This window comes from Oncorhynchus mykiss, chromosome 11 (assembly GCF_057628025.1).
Source record: "Oncorhynchus mykiss isolate SJ-2025 chromosome 11, ASM5762802v1, whole genome shotgun sequence".
Taxonomy (NCBI): domain Eukaryota; kingdom Metazoa; phylum Chordata; class Actinopteri; order Salmoniformes; family Salmonidae; genus Oncorhynchus; species Oncorhynchus mykiss.
Window position 1 is genome coordinate 63,919,010 of NC_143032.1, and position 20,503 is coordinate 63,939,512.

At 47.1% G+C, this 20,503-nt stretch overlaps 1 protein-coding gene across 2 annotated transcripts in view; it reads left to right on the top strand.

The window, feature by feature from the left end:
- Positions 1–20,503, top strand: part of LOC110536173 (ras GTPase-activating-like protein IQGAP2) — a 95,630-nt gene that overhangs the window by 39,719 nt on the left and 35,408 nt on the right. For both annotated transcript variants that reach the window (XM_036936055.2, XM_036936056.2), the window contains exons 6-15: positions 3,219–3,286; positions 6,196–6,309; positions 6,572–6,750; positions 7,418–7,505; positions 7,739–7,902; positions 9,983–10,070; positions 10,225–10,388; positions 10,566–10,726; positions 18,628–18,752; positions 19,278–19,441. In XM_036936055.2, the coding sequence (XP_036791950.2) occupies positions 3,219–3,286; positions 6,196–6,309; positions 6,572–6,750; positions 7,418–7,505; positions 7,739–7,902; positions 9,983–10,070; positions 10,225–10,388; positions 10,566–10,726; positions 18,628–18,752; positions 19,278–19,441 (1,315 nt within the window). The remainder of the gene's footprint in view (positions 1–3,218; positions 3,287–6,195; positions 6,310–6,571; positions 6,751–7,417; positions 7,506–7,738; positions 7,903–9,982; positions 10,071–10,224; positions 10,389–10,565; positions 10,727–18,627; positions 18,753–19,277; positions 19,442–20,503) is intronic.

Sequence of the window (20,503 nt, forward strand, 5' to 3'; positions counted from 1 at the left end):
AATTATACAAACCCCTCAAAAATGTATATTCATTCCAGGTTGTAAGGCAACAAAATAGGAAAAATGCCAGGGGGGGAAATAGTTTCGCAAGCCACTGTATTTTCCAGTGATTGAAGCCTGCACAACGGAAGGCAAGGGTAGATTAGCCACTCCTCACCTGATCTCTTTCCGCGAAACCTACGTTTAACTTTTCCAGCCATTCACGGGATCTGGACCTGTTCAGGTGTCCGTAGTTTTTCCCTCGCGTCCGACTCATCGAAGAAGAACTCCACGTCCAGTTTTAGGTGCGTAATCCCAGTTCTGATGTTCAGGAGGTCTTTTCGGTCATAAGTGACGGTAGCAGCAACAACATTATGTACAAAACAAGTTACGAACAACACGAAAAAACAAACAAAGTAGCATGGTTGGTTAAGAGCCAATAAGACGGCAGCCCTACCCTCCGGCGCCATCTTTACTCAATTCACTCTGTCATTTAGGTTAGTATTGTGGAGTAACTACAATGTTAATGATCCATCCTATTACAGCCATTAAACTCTAACTGTTTTAAGGTCACCATTGGCCTCATGCCAAAATTTCTTGGCAGTTTCCTTTCTTTCCGGCAACTGAGTTAGGAAGGACACTTTGTAGTGACTGGCTGTAATGCTACACCATCCAAAGACATGTTTTAATAACTTCACCATGCTCAAAGGATATTCAGTTTCTGCTTTTTTTTATTGTAACCATCTACTAATAGGTGCCCTTCTTTTGTGAGGCATTGGAAAACCTCCCTGGTCTTTGTGGTTGAATCTGTGTTTGAAATTCACTGCTCGACTGAGGTGCCGTACAGATAATTGAACAGTATGTGTGGGGTACAAAGAGGAGGTATTCAAAAATCCATGCGATTTATCATGTGACTTGTTTACTCCTGAACGTATTTAGGCTTGCCATAAAGGGGTTGAATATTGACTCAAGACATTTCAGCTTTTCATTTTTTATTAATTTGTAAACATTTCAAAAAAGATAACTCCACTTTGACATTATAGGAATTGTGTGTTGGCCAGTGACACACAATCTCAAATGAATCCATTTTACATTCAGGCTGTAACACAACAAAATGTGTAAAAAGTCAAAGGGTGTGAACTTTCTGAAGGCACTGTTATAACATTAATGCAGGTTCATACATTATAACCTATATAACGTTGTTATTACAGCTTCACAGCTGTTGCAGGCGTGGGTTGGCCTTAGATTATTACGCTAAAAGGCATTACTGTTAACTTTATTCATGGATTGAAAGTGTGTTAAAGGTAGTAAACCCCATGAGTTACTCTCACACAGCCCTCTAACTCCCGCTCTTTTTTCAAAGGTCATGATTGATTCATGTCCTGATTATGCACTGTGCTATCATAAACATCCCACAGGTTTGACGGAGAGCCAAGGTCCAGCAACCTACTGTAACAGCTCTCTGTCCAGTGCTTTTGAACACTGAATAACTGATATAACTGCATAATGTACTATACACACCCCTGTTAACATCTCTAGAAAATAAACAGCATATAACAGTGCTTCACAAACTTTTTTGGTTACTGTACCACCAAGTACATTTTTCTCTGCCCAGAGTTACCTTGCAGTACCCCCTCATGTGCATTTGACCAGAAAGCCTATGGTCTCATGAGCCATCTCAAGTACCCCCTGTGGATAGGCCATATACCCCCAGGGCTCCTAGTACCCCTTGTTGGTAAACACTGGCCTATAAGACAGGCCGGCCTATACTGAGCTTGCATCCCAAATGGCACCCTTTCCCTGTTTAGTGCACTACTTTTGACCAGTCAGTCTCCAGTCTTACCTCAGAGCTGCTGTCATAGTGTGGTGGTGCTAGTAGAAGTAACAGATCTGTAGTGTCATTGTGTGAAGTCAATGGTGTCACTGTTAGTGTCTGGTTTTGTACCGACTGGTTTTATTCCAGACCCTGTGTTCTGTGACCACATTGACTGTCATGTATACAATACACTGTCATGTGTACAGAGAAGAGGGGTTTGTAATGTATACAGTGCTTGACTTGGACTGAAATAGGTGCTGGTATCATTTTGGGTGCCGTTACTGTTTAGGTGCAGGAACTCCACAATATTTTTAGCAAGTGCAGGAACTCAAGCAGTAGAACATTTACAGTGCTGCTATTCAGTACCGCTAAGCTCCTGCCCAAGTCGAGCACTACTCGTACTGTATATCCATCTGAATGTGACAGAGAATTGGAGTGAATGCGTTAGCTAGTTGACTTGTTTTTTTTGTTGTCTTTGAGTTGTTTGGTCATGGCCCATGAGGGCAGGCTTCCTTCCCTGCCTGTGCACGCACACGTGCTCTTCCTTCCTGGCAGTGCGGTCTAACCCCACTGGGAGCCAGGGTAGGGAATAAACTCTAGCTCTGAGGAGAAGTAGACACACTGGGCTAGTGAGCCTTTGTTGAGATTTCAGTGAAGTGGAAAAATAGAAAGGCAACACAATAGAATGGAAACGACATAATAAACTTTTGGCCTTCCCTCTGTCTTACCAGACTTTAAACCCCTCAGGAAGAGACCCGTAGCCCAATCTATAATTCATGCCCACTTATCAAGAGCCTGCTGGCAGATGAAAGTTTAATGCAGTTTCCAGCCACCTGTTTGTTTCAGGCTAACTGGGCTCAGTACAGTCAGTGCAGTTGGCTTGTCAGTATTCTGACTGCTGCTTTCTCTGAGCACATATGGCTCCCCTGTGGGGAAAAGGGGGAATTGCAGTTTATTGGGCCGACGTTCTTCTAGCTCAGTCTGGAGAAGATGATGTTTCAAGGTCCCCTTGGGATGCATCCTTCCTTCCCCACTTCAAGTTGTCACTTATCAGACTGACATGCTTTCATAGGTGAAAGCAATATGGTGGATTCCTTGCTGACCCAAGGGCAAGAGGAAGGAAGGATGCCTTTCTAAAGTATTCAAGCAAGGGAAAAGTGTGGATAGATGCAGATGTTAGTAAATGATGTTTCCCTGCCTCTGGGTTATTGAATAAACATAGCCACATCTTATCCACAACTTTAGTACCCTTTCTTCCTAACCATTAAATCTAAATTAAAGTTCTGAGCCCTTCATACCGTTCCATCCCTCGACCCCAGGCAGTTATTCTCCAGGATACTTGAAGCAAAACCTGACTAGAAGTAGCTCTACTAAATTACCAAAATGAAATGGAAATGTAACACAACCTTGTGTTTTATTCCAGCCTATACCTGTACAAACAGGGCATTGCACCACAGATCCAGGACCTGCTGGGGAAAGTGGCCTTCACAGGTAAGAAAGACACAGCATTTTACCAGGCCACAGTAGCATTTTACCAGGCCACAGTGGTATTTTACTGTAGCATTTTACCAGGCTACACTAGTGTTTTACAAGGCTACAGTAGCATTTAATCCACCAGCTCTTCTATTCCAGCATCTTAATTAGAGATCTCATGAGAGCCATAGCTTGAGTTCACCCTGTACTTTAAAATCAACATGTAGTGTTTTCCTCTGTCTGGCACCAGCCTGGTTTTGATTGAATGCTGGGTGCTTGAACCCGTAGGAACAGTTGCTGTGGGAACCTGCAAGTAAGCATTTCGTTGGACAGTGACTAGTAAAACTTGAAACTAGTGTAAAGAGGTACTACAGTATAATGAACTTGTTGCATTGAGCTGACTGCTCCAGAATGAACACTAACATCACACAGTGTTGTAGTGAAGGAGGAACTGCTGTAGTAATTACTACCTCTCTTTGAAACTAAAGGAAAACATGAAGACTCATTTAGCCTTGCTTTAGCCTTGCACAGATAATTGGTGCTCTTGTTTGGTTTTGATTGAAACAGAACGTCATCGCTCGCACCTAGCTGCATGTTCAATTCGATAAGCACTGTGGAGATCAGTATTATATACTGTGGTTGTTGTGAGTGAAGTGGTAAGTACCCACCACATGTCTTATCTGGATGAATAACTGCAATATAACACTTACTCATAAAAAACACTTGAACCTTTATCAATTGCTATCACTGTCTGAAGTTATTCACTTGTACTCCAACGCCCCCAAAAATAAAGTGCCCATTTCACCGACGAGGAGATATACTCTGTGTACAAAACATTAGGAACACCTTCCTAATATTGAGTTGCACCCCATTTTGCCCTCAGAACAGTCTCAATTTGTCGGGGAATGGACTCTACAAGGTGTCGAATGCATTCCACAGGGATGCTAGCCAATGTTGACTCCAATGCTACCCACAGTTGTCAAGTTGTCTGGATTTCCTTTGGGTGGTGAACCATTCTTGATACACAGGAAACTGTTGACCCAGCAGCGTTGCAGTTCTTGACACACTCAAACGGGTGCGCCTGGAACCTACTACCATACCCTGTTCAAAGGCACTTACCCTGGGGCGGCAGGGTAGCCTAGTGGCACTTACCCTGGGGCGACAGGGTAGCCTAATGGTTCGAGCGTTGGACTAGTAACCAAAAGATTGCAAGTTCAAATCCCGAGCTGACAAGGTACAAATCTGTCGTTCTGCCCCTGAACAGGCAGTTAACCCACTGTTCCAAGGCCGTCATTGAAAATAAGAGATTGTTCTTAACTGACTTGCCTAGTTAAATAAAGGTACAATTAAATTACATCTTTTGTCTTGCCCGTTCACCCTCTGAATGGCACACACACACAATTCATGTCTCAAACATCTTGAGACTTAAAAATCTTTCATTTCCGGTCTCCTCCCCTTCATTTAGAGGCTGATTTAACAGGTGACATCAATAAGGGATCATAGCTTTCACCTGGTCAGTCTGTCAATGTTCCTAAGGTTTAGTATACTTTCAAATGTTATATGAAAAGGTGGACAATATCAAAGTACTGTAGGCTAATATGACTGAAATAGATCCAGTGCATTCGGGAAGTATTCAGACCCCTTTACCTTTTTTTTTGTGATGTTACAGCCTTGTGTATTCCATCGTATGTACACTGTCCAACAAAATGCTTACTTGCAGGTTCCTACAGCAACTGTTCCTATGGGTTCAAGCACCCAATCAAAGCCTGGCTGGTGCCAGACAGAGAAGAACACTACGTGTTGGTTTTAAAGTAATCAACATGTGGTCACTCTGACAGAGCTCCAGAGTTCATCTGTGGGGATGGGAGAACCTTCCTGAAGGACAACCATCTCTGCAGCACTCCACCAATCAGGTGGAGTGGCCAGACGGAAGCCACTCCTCAGTAAAAGGCACATTACAGCCAGCTTGGAGCTTGCCAAAAAGCACCTAAAGGACTCTCACACCATGAGAAGCAAGATTCTCTGGCCTGATGAAACCAAGATTGAAGTCTTTGGCCTGAATGTCAAACGTCACTTCTGGAGGAAACCTGGCACCCATCCCTACAGTGTAGCATGGTAGTGGCAGCATCATGCTGTGGGGATGTTTTTCAGCAGCAGGTACTGGGAGACGAGACAGTATCGAGGGAAAGATTAACGGAGCAAAGTACAGAGAGATCCTTGATGAAAACCTGCTCTAGAGCGCTCAGGACCTCCGATTGGGGCGCTTCAGGACATGTTTCTGAATGTCCTTGAGTGGCCTAGCCAGAGCCCAGACTTGAACCCGATTTGAACATCTCTGGAGAGACCTGAAAATAGCTGTGCAGTGACTCTCCTCATCCAACCTGACAGAGCCTGAGAGGATTTGCAGAGAAGAATAGGAGAAACTCTCCAAATACAGGTCTGCCAAGCTTGTAGCGTCATACCCAAGAAGACTCAAGTCTATAATTGCTGCCAAAGGTGCTTCAACAAAGTACTGAGTAAAGGGTCTGAATACTTATGTAAATGTGATATTTCAGTTTATTTGAAATGTGCAAAAAGTTTTTGCTTCATCATTATGGGGTATTGTGTGTAGATTGATGGAAAAAACAATTTCATACATTTTTCAATAAGGCTGTAACGTAACAATGTGGAAAAGGTCAAGGGGTCTGAATACTTTCCAAATGCACTGTATGCCAGTCATGCAAAGCAGAAGTCACGTATTGACGACTTTCCTTACTGTAAATACTAGCTTACTAAAACAGCTTAATTTCACTGTATTGCTTTGTAATTTCTCCAAAGCGTCTTGATGTTCTACATTTTGCCAGTGAATTAGCAGGCCCCTCTCCCAGGGGAGTTGAGGTTTCCTGCTGTACCAGTCTGGTTGTATTGTGTTCCTGTCTGTCTCACAGAGGAGGAGATCAGTAACATGCGGAGCGAGCTGGAGAAGTACGGCATTCAGATGCCAACCTTCAGCAAGATAGGAGGCATCCTGGCCAACGAGCTCTCGGTGGACGAGGCAACCTGTGAGTAGGACAGTACGCTGTTCCATCCACTGGAGACCACATGTCTTCTATCCTGCTCCTGGAGAGACCCATAGGGTGTCCAGGGTTTGGTTCCAGCCCAGCACTAAAACACCCAATTCAACTAATCCAACCTTTGATGATTAGCAGATTAGTTGAATCAGGTGTGTTAGTGCTAGGCTATAACAAAGGTCTGACCTCTCATAGACAGACATACAGACATGTTTACTGCTGAGTGGTACTCATTCTTGCTGGTGTCCCTCAGTGCACGCTGCTGTGTTTGCCATCAACGAGGCGGTGGATAAGGGTGAGGCGGCTGTGACCATAGGGACATTGAAGAACCCCAACGCTATGCTGAGGAACACTGGGGAAGAGCTGGCCCAGGACTACCAGGACACTCTTAGCCGGGCCAAGGCCAGCAAGGAGCTCCAGGCCTCAGGCAGGGTGAGGAACTCCCAAATCCTCCCTGATGTTGCCTTTTCCACCAAAGAGGCACCCAGAAGAAGGCTGTTTTTTGACCAGAGACCTATGGGTCCTGAGTCCTGGTAGAAGTTTCAAAACTGACCTTGGATCAGCATCTTGATCCTGTTCTGAACAGAAATAGTATAGTATTAGTCTTGTCTGCAGTGAATACCACCTGAAACACCTAGCAGCCCTTGCCATGACATTCCAGAGGCTGCAGCATCAGCTGAACTCCCACTACAACACTAGTCTTCCCACACCAGCTGGTATCTTTCCTCTCATACTCCTCACTGACTCTGTGTAACATGACCCGCTGTGTTAAATTACACATTATTTCAGCAAAGTCATGATCTTAAATATAAAGTTAATATGATGGCCAGATTGTCAACAGTTTTATCATGACGGTGTGTTTTCGTTTCAATCATAGTAGTAATGACTGGATCGGAATCCATGGAACAGTATCGAACACATCAGACATGCTTTCCATGTGTTTGATACCATTCCATTTACTCCATTCCAGCCATTATTAGGAGCCGTCCTCCCCTCAGCAGCCTCCTGTGGTTTCAATATGCACAAAATGTAAAAACCTTAAGAATGTATGTTTATAGTCCGTCTAACACAATGCTTTTTCTCTTGTCTCCCTGCTCAGCGCTTGTCCATAGCCACAGAGGAGAGAGATGTTTATGAGGAGCTGCTGACCCAGCAAGAGATCCAGAGCTGCGTCGACCTTGTTAACAGTAACTACCGTCACTCTTATGACCTCAAAAATGTGTATTCTGAACATCTAGGATAGGCCTTCAGGATGTGTCTGGTAGATATTTTACCTTTTCCACAGCCGGTTTGAGATCTCATGTCAAAACAAGAAGTTGGACACCCCTTGTCTACAGGTTTGTGGCTGAGGGTTGATTTATTTGGGATGTGTCCAGTCTGTCTCCGTCCAACCCCTGCTCCCTCGTGTCTGTCTCTCCAGCGCAGGTGGCGGTGCGGCAGGTGAACCAGGCCATCTCTGCCCAGAATGAGGCTGCGCTGCTAGTTGGGCTCAAGGTGCCGGCCCTGGGGCTGCTGGGGGTCCAGAATGCCAACTCTCACTGGTACCTGGAGCACTTCACCACCTACTGCCAAGTCCAGACTCGGGTCAGTAAGGACAGTGGTCAAATGGTTGATGCACGTCTAGTAGGTTGGCTATACAGTATGGCTATGGGCTACACTAGTTCATTTAGCAGACAAGATTTGCTTAGAATTCCATTCCATTATTTTATATTATTTTGTAGTATTAAGAATACAATTGAACGTAGCTGAATGAAATAGAAAAGGATATTTTCTCCAAACGATTTCTGAGGGAGTGCGTACATGCAGCTATCCTGTGTTGAGAGGTTAACAAAAACTGGATCCTTCTATGCTTAATTTATAGTTATTTATGCAACTTTAGTTGTGATTTAAACGTTGGGCTATATGTTTTGATTTTTAATACATTCTAAGGCTGCATGATGTGACCTAATAATGATTTGAAAAAAGTTGCACGAAGGCATGAGCTCTGCTTAGTTTCTTGTGCAGGCTGTACACCCTACAGCAGTCTCTCATTCACAATTTGACAAGCACTTGACATGCCTCGATTGTCCTGCCGACATCCCCCTCGTGTGGCTGTAATGCCCCCTAAAAAAATCCATGCCTTTTGCGGCCAATGGCCGTTGTGCCCTTGGGCTGAATATAATCATTATAATTCCCTTCTCCCGGCTGCGTGCTCCGAAGCACCTCTCACTCACATGGCTCTCTCAGATTTCTCAATTATTTTTAGCCAATGCCCGTCATGTGATCGGGTCCTTCTCACAGGTATCTCAGCTCTGAAGTAGGCTACAAGGGAAGACCGACACATTGGGGACAGTTGTGGAATGCGATAGATCACAAATGAATACAACCACTCGCATCAACACATTTTTTAAAAGCAATGAGGCTGATGCAAGATCAGAACGTTTAGCTTAAAATGTTGATCAACTATTAGGCTGTTTCTTCACTTTATAAGCACAGCAATGTGCACATGATAAGCTATAAGCGCAAATGTTCTAAAATGCAATCAATTAGCGGGAAAAGACCATTCTCAAAAGTGACTGTAAATGCGATTATACATGTAATGCTTTATTATAAAGGTGCATTTTTATGGTGAAAATCATGTTCCCCAAACTTGAAGCTCACGTGCCGCTTTATGTATTCCAGTTAGGCTCTACACCGGTTGTAAAGCAGATTAGTGTACTTCATTTTTAGAAGTTATTTGGCCCCTCTAGTTGTAATACAAATCGTATCAAAATATATATGCCCATGGGCTAGGCAACTATCATTTTGAAAAACTCGCAAAAAAAGACTGTTTCTTGCTCTGTTTCTTGCCATACTGCACACAAGCTGGGCATCATTCACAAGATATAGCCTATCACTTGTGAATGATATATATTAATATTGTCAGACTATTCTTGATTTAATCTGGTCTTTACATATATTATTTAGTATATGTGTGAAATAAGTTTTGATTTAGAATGGACCATTATCATGCGCCTGTCTCGGAACAGGGGCAGGGTAAAAAAAATACTTGTCATCTATGCACTTAAATGGCAAACGGAGGACACTTTTCCCCGTTGTTCATTATTCACGCCAGCCAGGTAGGCTATACTCCTGTTGTAAAGCAAAGCAATGTGCTTAATATTAGGAAAGTTGAGAAATAAATATAGTAGGCCTAGCCTATAGAAAGCTGATGGGATCCTCCTCTTTTTAATCGAGTCCATCAAAACTCTGAAATGTTGCGCAACATGAGCTCATGGGCTCTCATGAAGTGTTTGATTCGATTTTCGAATACATTTGCATTGATGTCAGAGTGATTAGAGGGACAACAGAATGCTGAGTACAAGCCAGTTAGCAAGTTTGATGGACTACTAATGACCAGCAGCAGCATCAGAGCTTGGAGAAGCCTAGTTGTCGTGACTTTAGTGGAATTTGACTGCGTCATGACTCGAGACTGTGGCGTTAATACGGTCACCATAACAGGCCTAGTAGGGGATATAAGGTATCCCATAAAAATAATTGAGAATGCCTACACACTGTGTGTTTGCCTTTAAGAGCATAAGATGACAGTCTTCATTCATTGGTGCAAGTTGCATTAGTGTTACAGAACCCAGAATTTTCTATTGAATTGAACTTGTCACCCAAACACTTTCTCCGTGGACCTCAGGACGCTGGAGGTGCAGTGATGCTGGAGAGGGAGGAGATTCAGAGGGTGGTCATATCCTGTAACGACTTTGCTGAGGCAGAGAAACGAAGTAAGCACCGCTCACCCTCCATCACTCTCATTTTGTAATATTCCCCAGTGTTTCAAAGTTCAGTGTTGGTACTATAAGTATGTATGTGTGTGTATGTCTTTGCCCCTATAGTACAGTTAATATGAAAATGTTGTATGATATTTTTGCCACGCAGAACTGGAGGCCATTACAGCGATCAACTCTGCCATTCGTCATGGAGTAGCAGCAGAGACTATAGAGGAGCTGACAAACCCAGAGGCCCAGCTCCCCATAGTCTACCAGACTGCTGCCAACCTCTACCAGACCGAACTGTTCAGCCTGCAGATACAGGGACCAAAGGTGACACACACACACACACATGACTCTTTTCTTATTTTAAGCTACAATATAATGTTGTACAGATGTGGTTGCTGGTTTTCACACCCGAGCTAGGTTGGCCGGTGGGCAGACTGTTGTGCGTGTGTATCTGGTTGTATGTCCAGTATATGATCACTAATCTCTGGTTGAATCTAACAGGCAGGCCTGGGGCATGAGGAGCTGTCTGTTGCAGTGGAGATGCTGTCTGCGGTGGCGGTGCTCAACGAGGTCCTGGACACCAAGGAACCCCAGGCTGTCACTGAACAGCTTTCTGACTCTCCTCTGGGCTTCAGCAACATGGACCACGACAACCTGCACAGGTAGCTAACACCACCAACACCATCGCAACCTGCACAGGTAGCTAACACCATCACAACCTGCACAGGTAGCTAACACCATCACAACCTGCACAGGTAGCTAACACCATCACAACCTGCACAGGTAGCTAACACCATCACAACCTGCACAGGTAGCTAACACCATCACAACCTGCACAGGTAGCTAACACCATCACAACCTGCACAGGTAGCTAACACCATCACAACCTGCACAGGTAGCTAACACCATCACAACCTGCACAGGTAGCTAACACCATCACAACCTGCACAGGTAGCTAACACCATCACAACCTGCACAGGTAGCTAACACCATCACAACCTGCACAGGTAGCTAACACCATCACAACCTGCACAGATGGCTAACACCATCACAACCTGCACAGGTAGCTAACACCATCACAACCTGCACAGGTAGCTAACACCATCACAACCTGCACAGGTAGCTAACACCATCACAACCTGCACAGGTAGCTAACACCATCACAACCTGCACAGGTAGCTAACACCATCACAACCTGCACAGGTAGCTAACACCATCACAACCTGCACAGGTAGCTAACACCATCACAACCTGCACAGGTAGCTAACACCATCACAACCTGCACAGGTAGCTAACACCATCACAACCTGCACAGGTAGCTAACACCATCACAACCTGCACAGGTAGCTAACACCATCACAACCTGCACAGGTAGCTAACACCATCACAACCTGCACAGGTAGCTAACACCATCACAACCTGCACAGGTAGCTAACACCATCACAACCTGCACAGGTAGCTAACACCATCACAACCTGCACAGGTAGCTAACACCATCACAACCTGCACAGGTAGCTAACACCATCACAACCTGCACAGGTAGCTAACACCATCACAACCTGCACAGGTAGCTAACACCATCACAACCTGCACAGGTAGCTAACACCATCACAACCTGCACAGGTAGCTAACACCATCACAACCTGCACAGGTAGCTAACACCATCACAACCTGCACAGGTAGCTAACACCATCACAACCTGCACAGGTAGCTAACACCATCACAACCTGCACAGGTAGCTAACACCATCACAACCTGCACAGGTAGCTAACACCATCACAACCTGCACAGGTAGCTAACACCATCACAACCTGCACAGGTAGCTAACACCATCACAACCTGCACAGGTAGCTAACACCATCACAACCTGCACAGGTAGCTAACACCATCACAACCTGCACAGGTAGCTAACACCATCACAACCTGCACAGGTAGCTAACACCATCACAACCTGCACAGGTAGCTAACACCATCACAACCTGCACAGGTAGCTAACACCATCACAACCTGCACAGGTAGCTAACACCATCACAACCTGCACAGGTAGCTAACACCATCACAACCTGCACAGGTAGCTAACACCATCACAACCTGCACAGGTAGCTAACACCATCACAACCTGCACAGGTAGCTAACACCATCACAACCTGCACAGGTAGCTAACACCATCACAACCTGCACAGGTAGCTAACACCATCACAACCTGCACAGATGGCTAACACCATCACAACCTGCACAGGTAGCTAACACCATCACAACCTGCACAGGTAGCTAACACCATCACAACCTGCACAGGTAGCTAACACCATCACAACCTGCACAGGTAGCTAACACCATCACAACCTGCACAGGTAGCTAACACCATCACAACCTGCACAGGTAGCTAACACCATCACAACCTGCACAGGTAGCTAACACCATCACAACCTGCACAGGTAGCTAACACCATCACAACCTGCACAGGTAGCTAACACCATCACAACCTGCACAGGTAGCTAACACCATCACAACCTGCACAGGTAGCTAACACCATCACAACCTGCACAGGTAGCTAACACCATCACAACCTGCACAGGTAGCTAACACCATCACAACCTGCACAGGTAGCTAACACCATCACAACCTGCACAGGTAGCTAACACCATCACAACCTGCACAGGTAGCTAACACCATCACAACCTGCACAGGTAGCTAACACCATCACAACCTGCACAGGTAGCTAACACCATCACAACCTGCACAGGTAGCTAACACCATCACAACCTGCACAGGTAGCTAACACCATCACAACCTGCACAGGTAGCTAACACCATCACAACCTGCACAGGTAGCTAACACCATCACAACCTGCACAGGTAGCTAACACCATCACAACCTGCACAGGTAGCTAACACCATCACAACCTGCACAGGTAGCTAACACCATCACAACCTGCACAGGTAGCTAACACCATCACAACCTGCACAGGTAGCTAACACCATCACAACCTGCACAGGTAGCTAACACCATCACAACCTGCACAGGTAGCTAACACCATCACAACCTGCACAGGTAGCTAACACCATCACAACCTGCACAGGTAGCTAACACCATCACAACCTGCACAGGTAGCTAACACCATCACAACCTGCACAGGTAGCTAACACCATCACAACCTGCACAGGTAGCTAACACCATCACAACCTGCACAGGTAGCTAACACCATCACAACCTGCACAGGTAGCTAACACCATCACAACCTGCACAGGTAGCTAACACCATCACAACCTGCACAGGTAGCTAACACCATCACAACCTGCACAGGTAGCTAACACCATCACAACCTGCACAGGTAGCTAACACCATCACAACCTGCACAGGTAGCTAACACCATCACAACCTGCACAGGTAGCTAACACCATCACAACCTGCACAGGTAGCTAACACCATCACAACCTGCACAGGTAGCTAACACCATCACAACCTGCACAGGTAGCTAACACCATCACAACCTGCACAGGTAGCTAACACCATCACAACCTGCACAGGTAGCTAACACCATCACAACCTGCACAGGTAGCTAACACCATCACAACCTGCACAGGTAGCTAACACCATCACAACCTGCACAGGTAGCTAACACCATCACAACCTGCACAGGTAGCTAACACCATCACAACCTGCACAGGTAGCTAACACCATCACAACCTGCACAGGTAGCTAACACCATCACAACCTGCACAGGTAGCTAACACCATCACAACCTGCACAGGTAGCTAACACCATCACAACCTGCACAGGTAGCTAACACCATCACAACCTGCACAGGTAGCTAACACCATCACAACCTGCACAGGTAGCTAACACCATCACAACCTGCACAGGTAGCTAACACCATCACAACCTGCACAGGTAGCTAACACCATCACAACCTGCACAGGTAGCTAACACCATCACAACCTGCACAGGTAGCTAACACCATCACAACCTGCACAGGTAGCTAACACCATCACAACCTGCACAGGTAGCTAACACCATCACAACCTGCACAGGTAGCTAACACCATCACAACCTGCACAGGTAGCTAACACCATCACAACCTGCACAGGTAGCTAACACCATCACAACCTGCACAGGTAGCTAACACCATCACAACCTGCACAGGTAGCTAACACCATCACAACCTGCACAGGTAGCTAACACCATCACAACCTGCACAGGTAGCTAACACCATCACAACCTGCACAGGTAGCTAACACCATCACGACCTGCACAGGTAGCTAACACCATCACGACCTGCACAGGTAGCTAACACCATCACGACCTGCACAGGTAGCTAACACCATCACGACCTGCACAGGTAGCTAACACCATCACGACCTGCACAGGTAGCTAACACCATCACGACCTGCACAGGTAGCTAACACCATCACGACCTGCACAGGTAGCTAACACCATCACGACCTGCACAGGTAGCTAACACCATCACGACCTGCACAGGTAGCTAACACCATCACGACCTGCACAGGTAGCTAACACCATCACGACCTGCACAGGTAGCTAACACCATCACGACCTGCACAGGTAGCTAACACCATCACGACCTGCACAGGTAGCTAACACCATCACGACCTGCACAGGTAGCTAACACCATCACGACCTGCACAGGTAGCTAACACCATCACGACCTGCACAGGTAGCTAACACCATCACGACCTGCACAGGTAGCTAACACCATCACGACCTGCACAGGTAGCTAACACCATCACGACCTGCGCAGGTAGCTAACACCATCACGACCTGCGCAGGTAGCTAACACCATCACGACCTGCGCGGCTATCTAACACCATCACGACCTGCGCGGCTATCTAACACCATCACGACCTGCGCGGCTATCTAACACCATCACGACCTGCGCGGCTATCTAACACCATCACGACCTGCGCGGCTATCTAACACCATCACGACCTGCGCGGCTATCTAACACCATCACGACCTGCGCGGCTATCTAACACCATCACGACCTGCGCGGCTATCTAACACCATCACGACCTGCGCGGCTATCTAACACCATCACGACCTGCGCGGCTATCTAACACCATCACGACCTGCGCGGCTATCTAACACCATCACGACCTGCGCGGCTATCTAACACCATCACGACCTGCGCGGCTATCTAACACCATCACGACCTGCGCGGCTATCTAACACCATCACGACCTGCGCGGCTATCTAACACCATCACGACCTGCGCGGCTATCTAACACCATCACGACCTGCGCGGCTATCTAACACCATCACGACCTGCGCGGCTATCTAACACCATCACGACCTGCGCGGCTATCTAACACCATCACGACCTGCGCGGCTATCTAACACCATCACGACCTGCACGGCTATCTAACACCATCACGACCTGCACAGCTATCTAACACCATCACGTCCTGCACAGCTATCTAACACCATCACGACCTGCACAGGTATCTAACACCATCACGACCTGCACAGGTAGCTAACACCACCAACGCCATCACTACCTGCACAGGTATCTAACACCATCACGACCTGCACAGCTATCTAACACCATCACGACCTGCACAGCTATCTAACACCATCACGTCCTGCACAGCTATCTAACACCATCACGACCTGCACAGGTATCTAACACCATCACGACCTGCACAGGTAGCTAACACCACCAACGCCATCACTACCTGCACAGGTATCTAACACCATCACCATCTGCACAGGTAGCTAACACCACCAACGCCATCACAACCTGCACAGGTAGCTAACACCACCAACGCCATCACAACCTGCACAGGTAGCTAACACCACCAACGCCATCACAACCTGCACAGGTAGCTAACACCACCAACGCCACCACCACAACCTGCACAGGTAGCTAACACCACCAACGCCTCCATCACAACCTGCACAGGCAGCTAACACCACCAACGCCATCGCAACCTGCACAGGCAGCTAACACCACCAACGCCATCGCAACCTGCACAGGTAGCTAACACCATCACAACCTGCAAAGGTAGCTAACACCACCATCGCAACCTGCACAGGTAGCTAACACCATCAACGCCATCACAACCTGCACAGGCAGCTAACACCACCATCACAACCTGCGCTGGTAGCTAACACCACCACCATCACAACCTGCACAGGTAACTAACACCACAACCTGCACAGGTAACTAACACCACCACCATCACAACCTGCACAGGTAGCTAACACCACCACCATCACAACCTGCACAGGTAGCTAACACCACCACCATCACAACCTGCACAGGTAGCTAACACCACCACCATCACAACCTGCACAGGTAGCTAACACCACCACCATCACAACCTGCACAGGTAGCTAACACCACCACCATCACAACCTGCACAGGTAGCTAACACCACCACCATCACAACCTGCACAGGTAGCTAACTCCACCACCATCACAACCTGCACAGGTAGCTAACACCAACACCATCACAACCTGCACTGGTAGCTAACACCACCACCATCACAACCTGCACAGGTAGCTAACACCACCACCATCACAACCTGCACAGGTAGGTAACACCACCAACACCACCACAACCTGCACAGGTAGCTAACACCACCATCACCACCTGCACGGGTAGCTAACACCACCACCACCATCACAACCCGCACGGGTAGGTATCACCACCAACGCCATCCCAACCCGCACGGGTAGGTAACACCACCACCATCACAACCAGCACAGGTAGCTAAAACCACCACCATCACAACCCGCACAGGTAGCTAAAACCACCACCATCACAACCCGCACAGGTAGCTAAAACCACCACCATCACAACCTGCACAGGTAGCTAACACCATCACAACCTGCACATATGGCTACCACCATCACAACCTGCACAGGTAGCTAACACCACCACCATCACAACCTGCACTGTTAGCTAACACCACCACCATCACAACCTGCACAGGTAGCTAACACCACCACCATCACAACCTGCACAGGTAGCTAACACCACCACCATCACAACCTGCACAGGTAGCTAACACCACCACCATCACAACCTGCACAGGTAGCTAACACCACCACCATCACAACCTGCACAGGTAGCTAACACCACCACCATCACAACCTGCACAGGTAGCTAACACCACCACCATCACAACCTGCACAGGTAGCTAACACCACCACCATCACAACCTGCACAGGTAGCTAACACCACCACCATCACAACCTGCACAGGTAGCTAACACCACCACCATCACAACCTGCACAGGTAGCTAACACCACCACCATCACAACCTGCACAGGTAGCTAACACCACCACCATCACAACATGCACAGGTAGCTAACACCACCACCATCACAACATGCACAGGTAGCTAACACCACCACCATCACAACCTGCACTGGTAGCTAACACCACCACCATCACAACCTGCACTGGTAGCTAACACCACCACCATCACAACCTGCACTGGTAGCTAACACCACCACCATCACAACCTGCACTGGTAGCTAACACCACCACCATCACAACCTGCACAGGTAGCTAACACCACCACCATCACAACCTGCACTGGTTGCTAACACCACCACCATCACAACCTGCACTGGTAGCAAACACCACCATCACAACCTGCACAGGTAGCTAACACCACCACAACCTGCACAGGTAGCTAACACCTGCATCACAACCTGCACAGGCAGCTAACACCACCATCACAACCTGCACGGGTAGCTAACACCACCAACACCACCACAACCTGCACAGGTAGCTAACACCACCATCACAAGCTGCACGGGTAGCTAACACCACCACCACCATCACAACCTGCACAGGTAGCTAACACCACCACCACCATCACAACCTGCACAGGTAGGTAACACCACCAACGCCATCCCAACCTGCACAGGTAGCTAAAACCACCACCATCACAACCCGCACAGGTAGCTAAAACCACCACCATCCCAACCCGTACAGGTAGCTAAAACCACCACCATCACAACCTGCACAGGTAGCTAACACCATCACAGCCTGCACATGTAGCTAACACCACCACCATCACAACCTGCACAGGTAGCTAAAACCACCACCATCACAACCCGCACAGGTAGCTAAAACCACCACCATCACAACCCGTACAGGTAGCTAAAACCACCACCATCACAACCCGCACAGGTAGCTAAAACCACCACCATCACAACCTGCACAGGTAGCTAACACCATCACAGCCTGCACATGTAGCTAACACCACCACCATCACAACCTGCACAGGTAGCTAACACCATGGACCACCATCACAACCTGCACAGGTAGCTAACACCACAACCTGCACAGGTAGCTAACACCACAACTATCTGTCATATCACAGGTAACCCCACAACCATGTCCCTCATGAGGAAACTCTCTCCACAGCTCACCACAGATGCACACAGATAACACCTAGAACTGTCTTTCTGCCTGATATGTAACCTCCCTTGGCCTCCCCCTCTCTCTCCTCCTTTCCCCTCCCACTCTCTCCTCTTCCTCTTTTCACCTGTACCACTCTCCATCCCCCTCTCCCTCTCTCTCAGGTACGCAGACACTCTGATCAGCCTCAGAGCCGACAGTCTGTCCCGTGGCCTGGAGTTCCTCACCTGGAATGATGTTCAGAAGACCATCGACACAGTCAATCTGCAGGTCCACGAGGAACACGAGCGTAGGTCACACCCTCTTAACCTTCTGAATCCCAAATGCAACCCTATTCCCTATTTAGACCAGGGCCCATAGGGGATAGGGTGCTAAGTCCAACCATTTCACTACGGCTGGTAGAATATTCTGCAGTCTCCAATAAATAAATCCACACACTATAAATCAGAAATGTACATGAAGTAGTACTGAGTTCAGTGTCATTATGGTTGTTCACCTGCTGCTTGGTGTAGTCCAACTCTAACCCTGACTGTCCAACTCTAACCCTGACTGTCCAACTCTAACCCTGACTGTCCAACTCTAACCCTGACTGTCCAACTCTAACCCTGACTGTCCAACTCTAACCCTGACTGTCCAACTCTAACCCTGACTGTCCAACTCTAACCCTGACTGTCCAACTCTAACCCTGACTGTCCAACTCTAACCCTGACTGTCCAACTCTAACCCTGACTGTCCAACTCTAACCCTGACTGTCCAACTCTAACCCTGACTGTCAAGCTCACTACATGTGCTGTCTGTCTCATTCCCCCTCTAGGTATTATTGCTATATCTGAGATCAATGAGGCACTGAGCTCTGATGACCCTAACCAGACCCTCTCTGCCCTGCTCCTGCCCACGGCCAAACTGCAGGGAGTCAACCCAGCCACAGCCAAACACTACCACGACGTCCTGCAGAACACCAAGCTAATCATCTGCAAGGTATTGTACTGCCAGCCATTATGAGATCCTACACTGAGTGTACAAAACATGGATTGTGTATGTGTGCCACTCAGAGGGTGAATGGGCAAGACAAAAGATTTAAGTACCTTTTGATGAATGGGGTATGGTAGTAGTTGCCAGGCTTACCGGTTTGTATGTCAAGAACTGCAATGCTGCTGGGTTTTTCACTCAACAATTTCACGTGTGTATCAAGAATGGTCCACCACCCAAAGGACATCCAGCCGACTTGACACAACTGTGGGAAGTATTGGAGTCATGGGCTTTCAACACCTTTTAGAATCCATGCCCGATGATTAGGCCTTATGCACATTCCATGATCGAACGTTCTAAACACACTTCCTATCGGTTTGGCAATTTCCGGTCAGTCTAGTTGTTATCAACGATATAACTTTACTATCACTATGTCGCAGGTTTTTACTAGGTGTCTTCAGGACTTGCCTCAAATTAATATTGTTCATCGAATTGTTACATCAGCCACCGAGACGCCAGCTAGCAAGAATGAAAAGGGGTTCAAGATGTATATAGGAAACTACATAGACAACTATGAAGGTGAGTACCAAGTCAGTGACCGATATAACGTTAGCTAGCTACAATCATTAGCTAGCTAATTTAACTATTAACTGTAGCTAGCTAGTTACTTCGTAAAAGGACATAACTTTGACAGAATCTACCTGAGTGTGTGTATTTTCGTTAGCTTGGTTAAGTTATGCTTGCTAGCTAAAAATAATTGTTATTCATGTCTTCTACTCCGTATCTAACAAAGGTACATTGACAGGGGAGATCATCGTGAGGGCTGCCTGCCACAGGTCCATGCGGAAGAGTGAAAGGCCGCACAGCATGAGAGGTAGGGAAAGGTTATAGATAGCTACTAGTTGTTACTAGACCTTGTTAAACATCTCCTGTGGGACACTGTCATCATGGTCAAAATGTGTTGGAGACAGTTTCAACATTTAATCTTATCAGTAGATAGATATTAAGGATGGGTCCCAATCCCAATTTAGAATCGCCCACTTAACAGGTTATTTGGTAAAGATCTGTTGA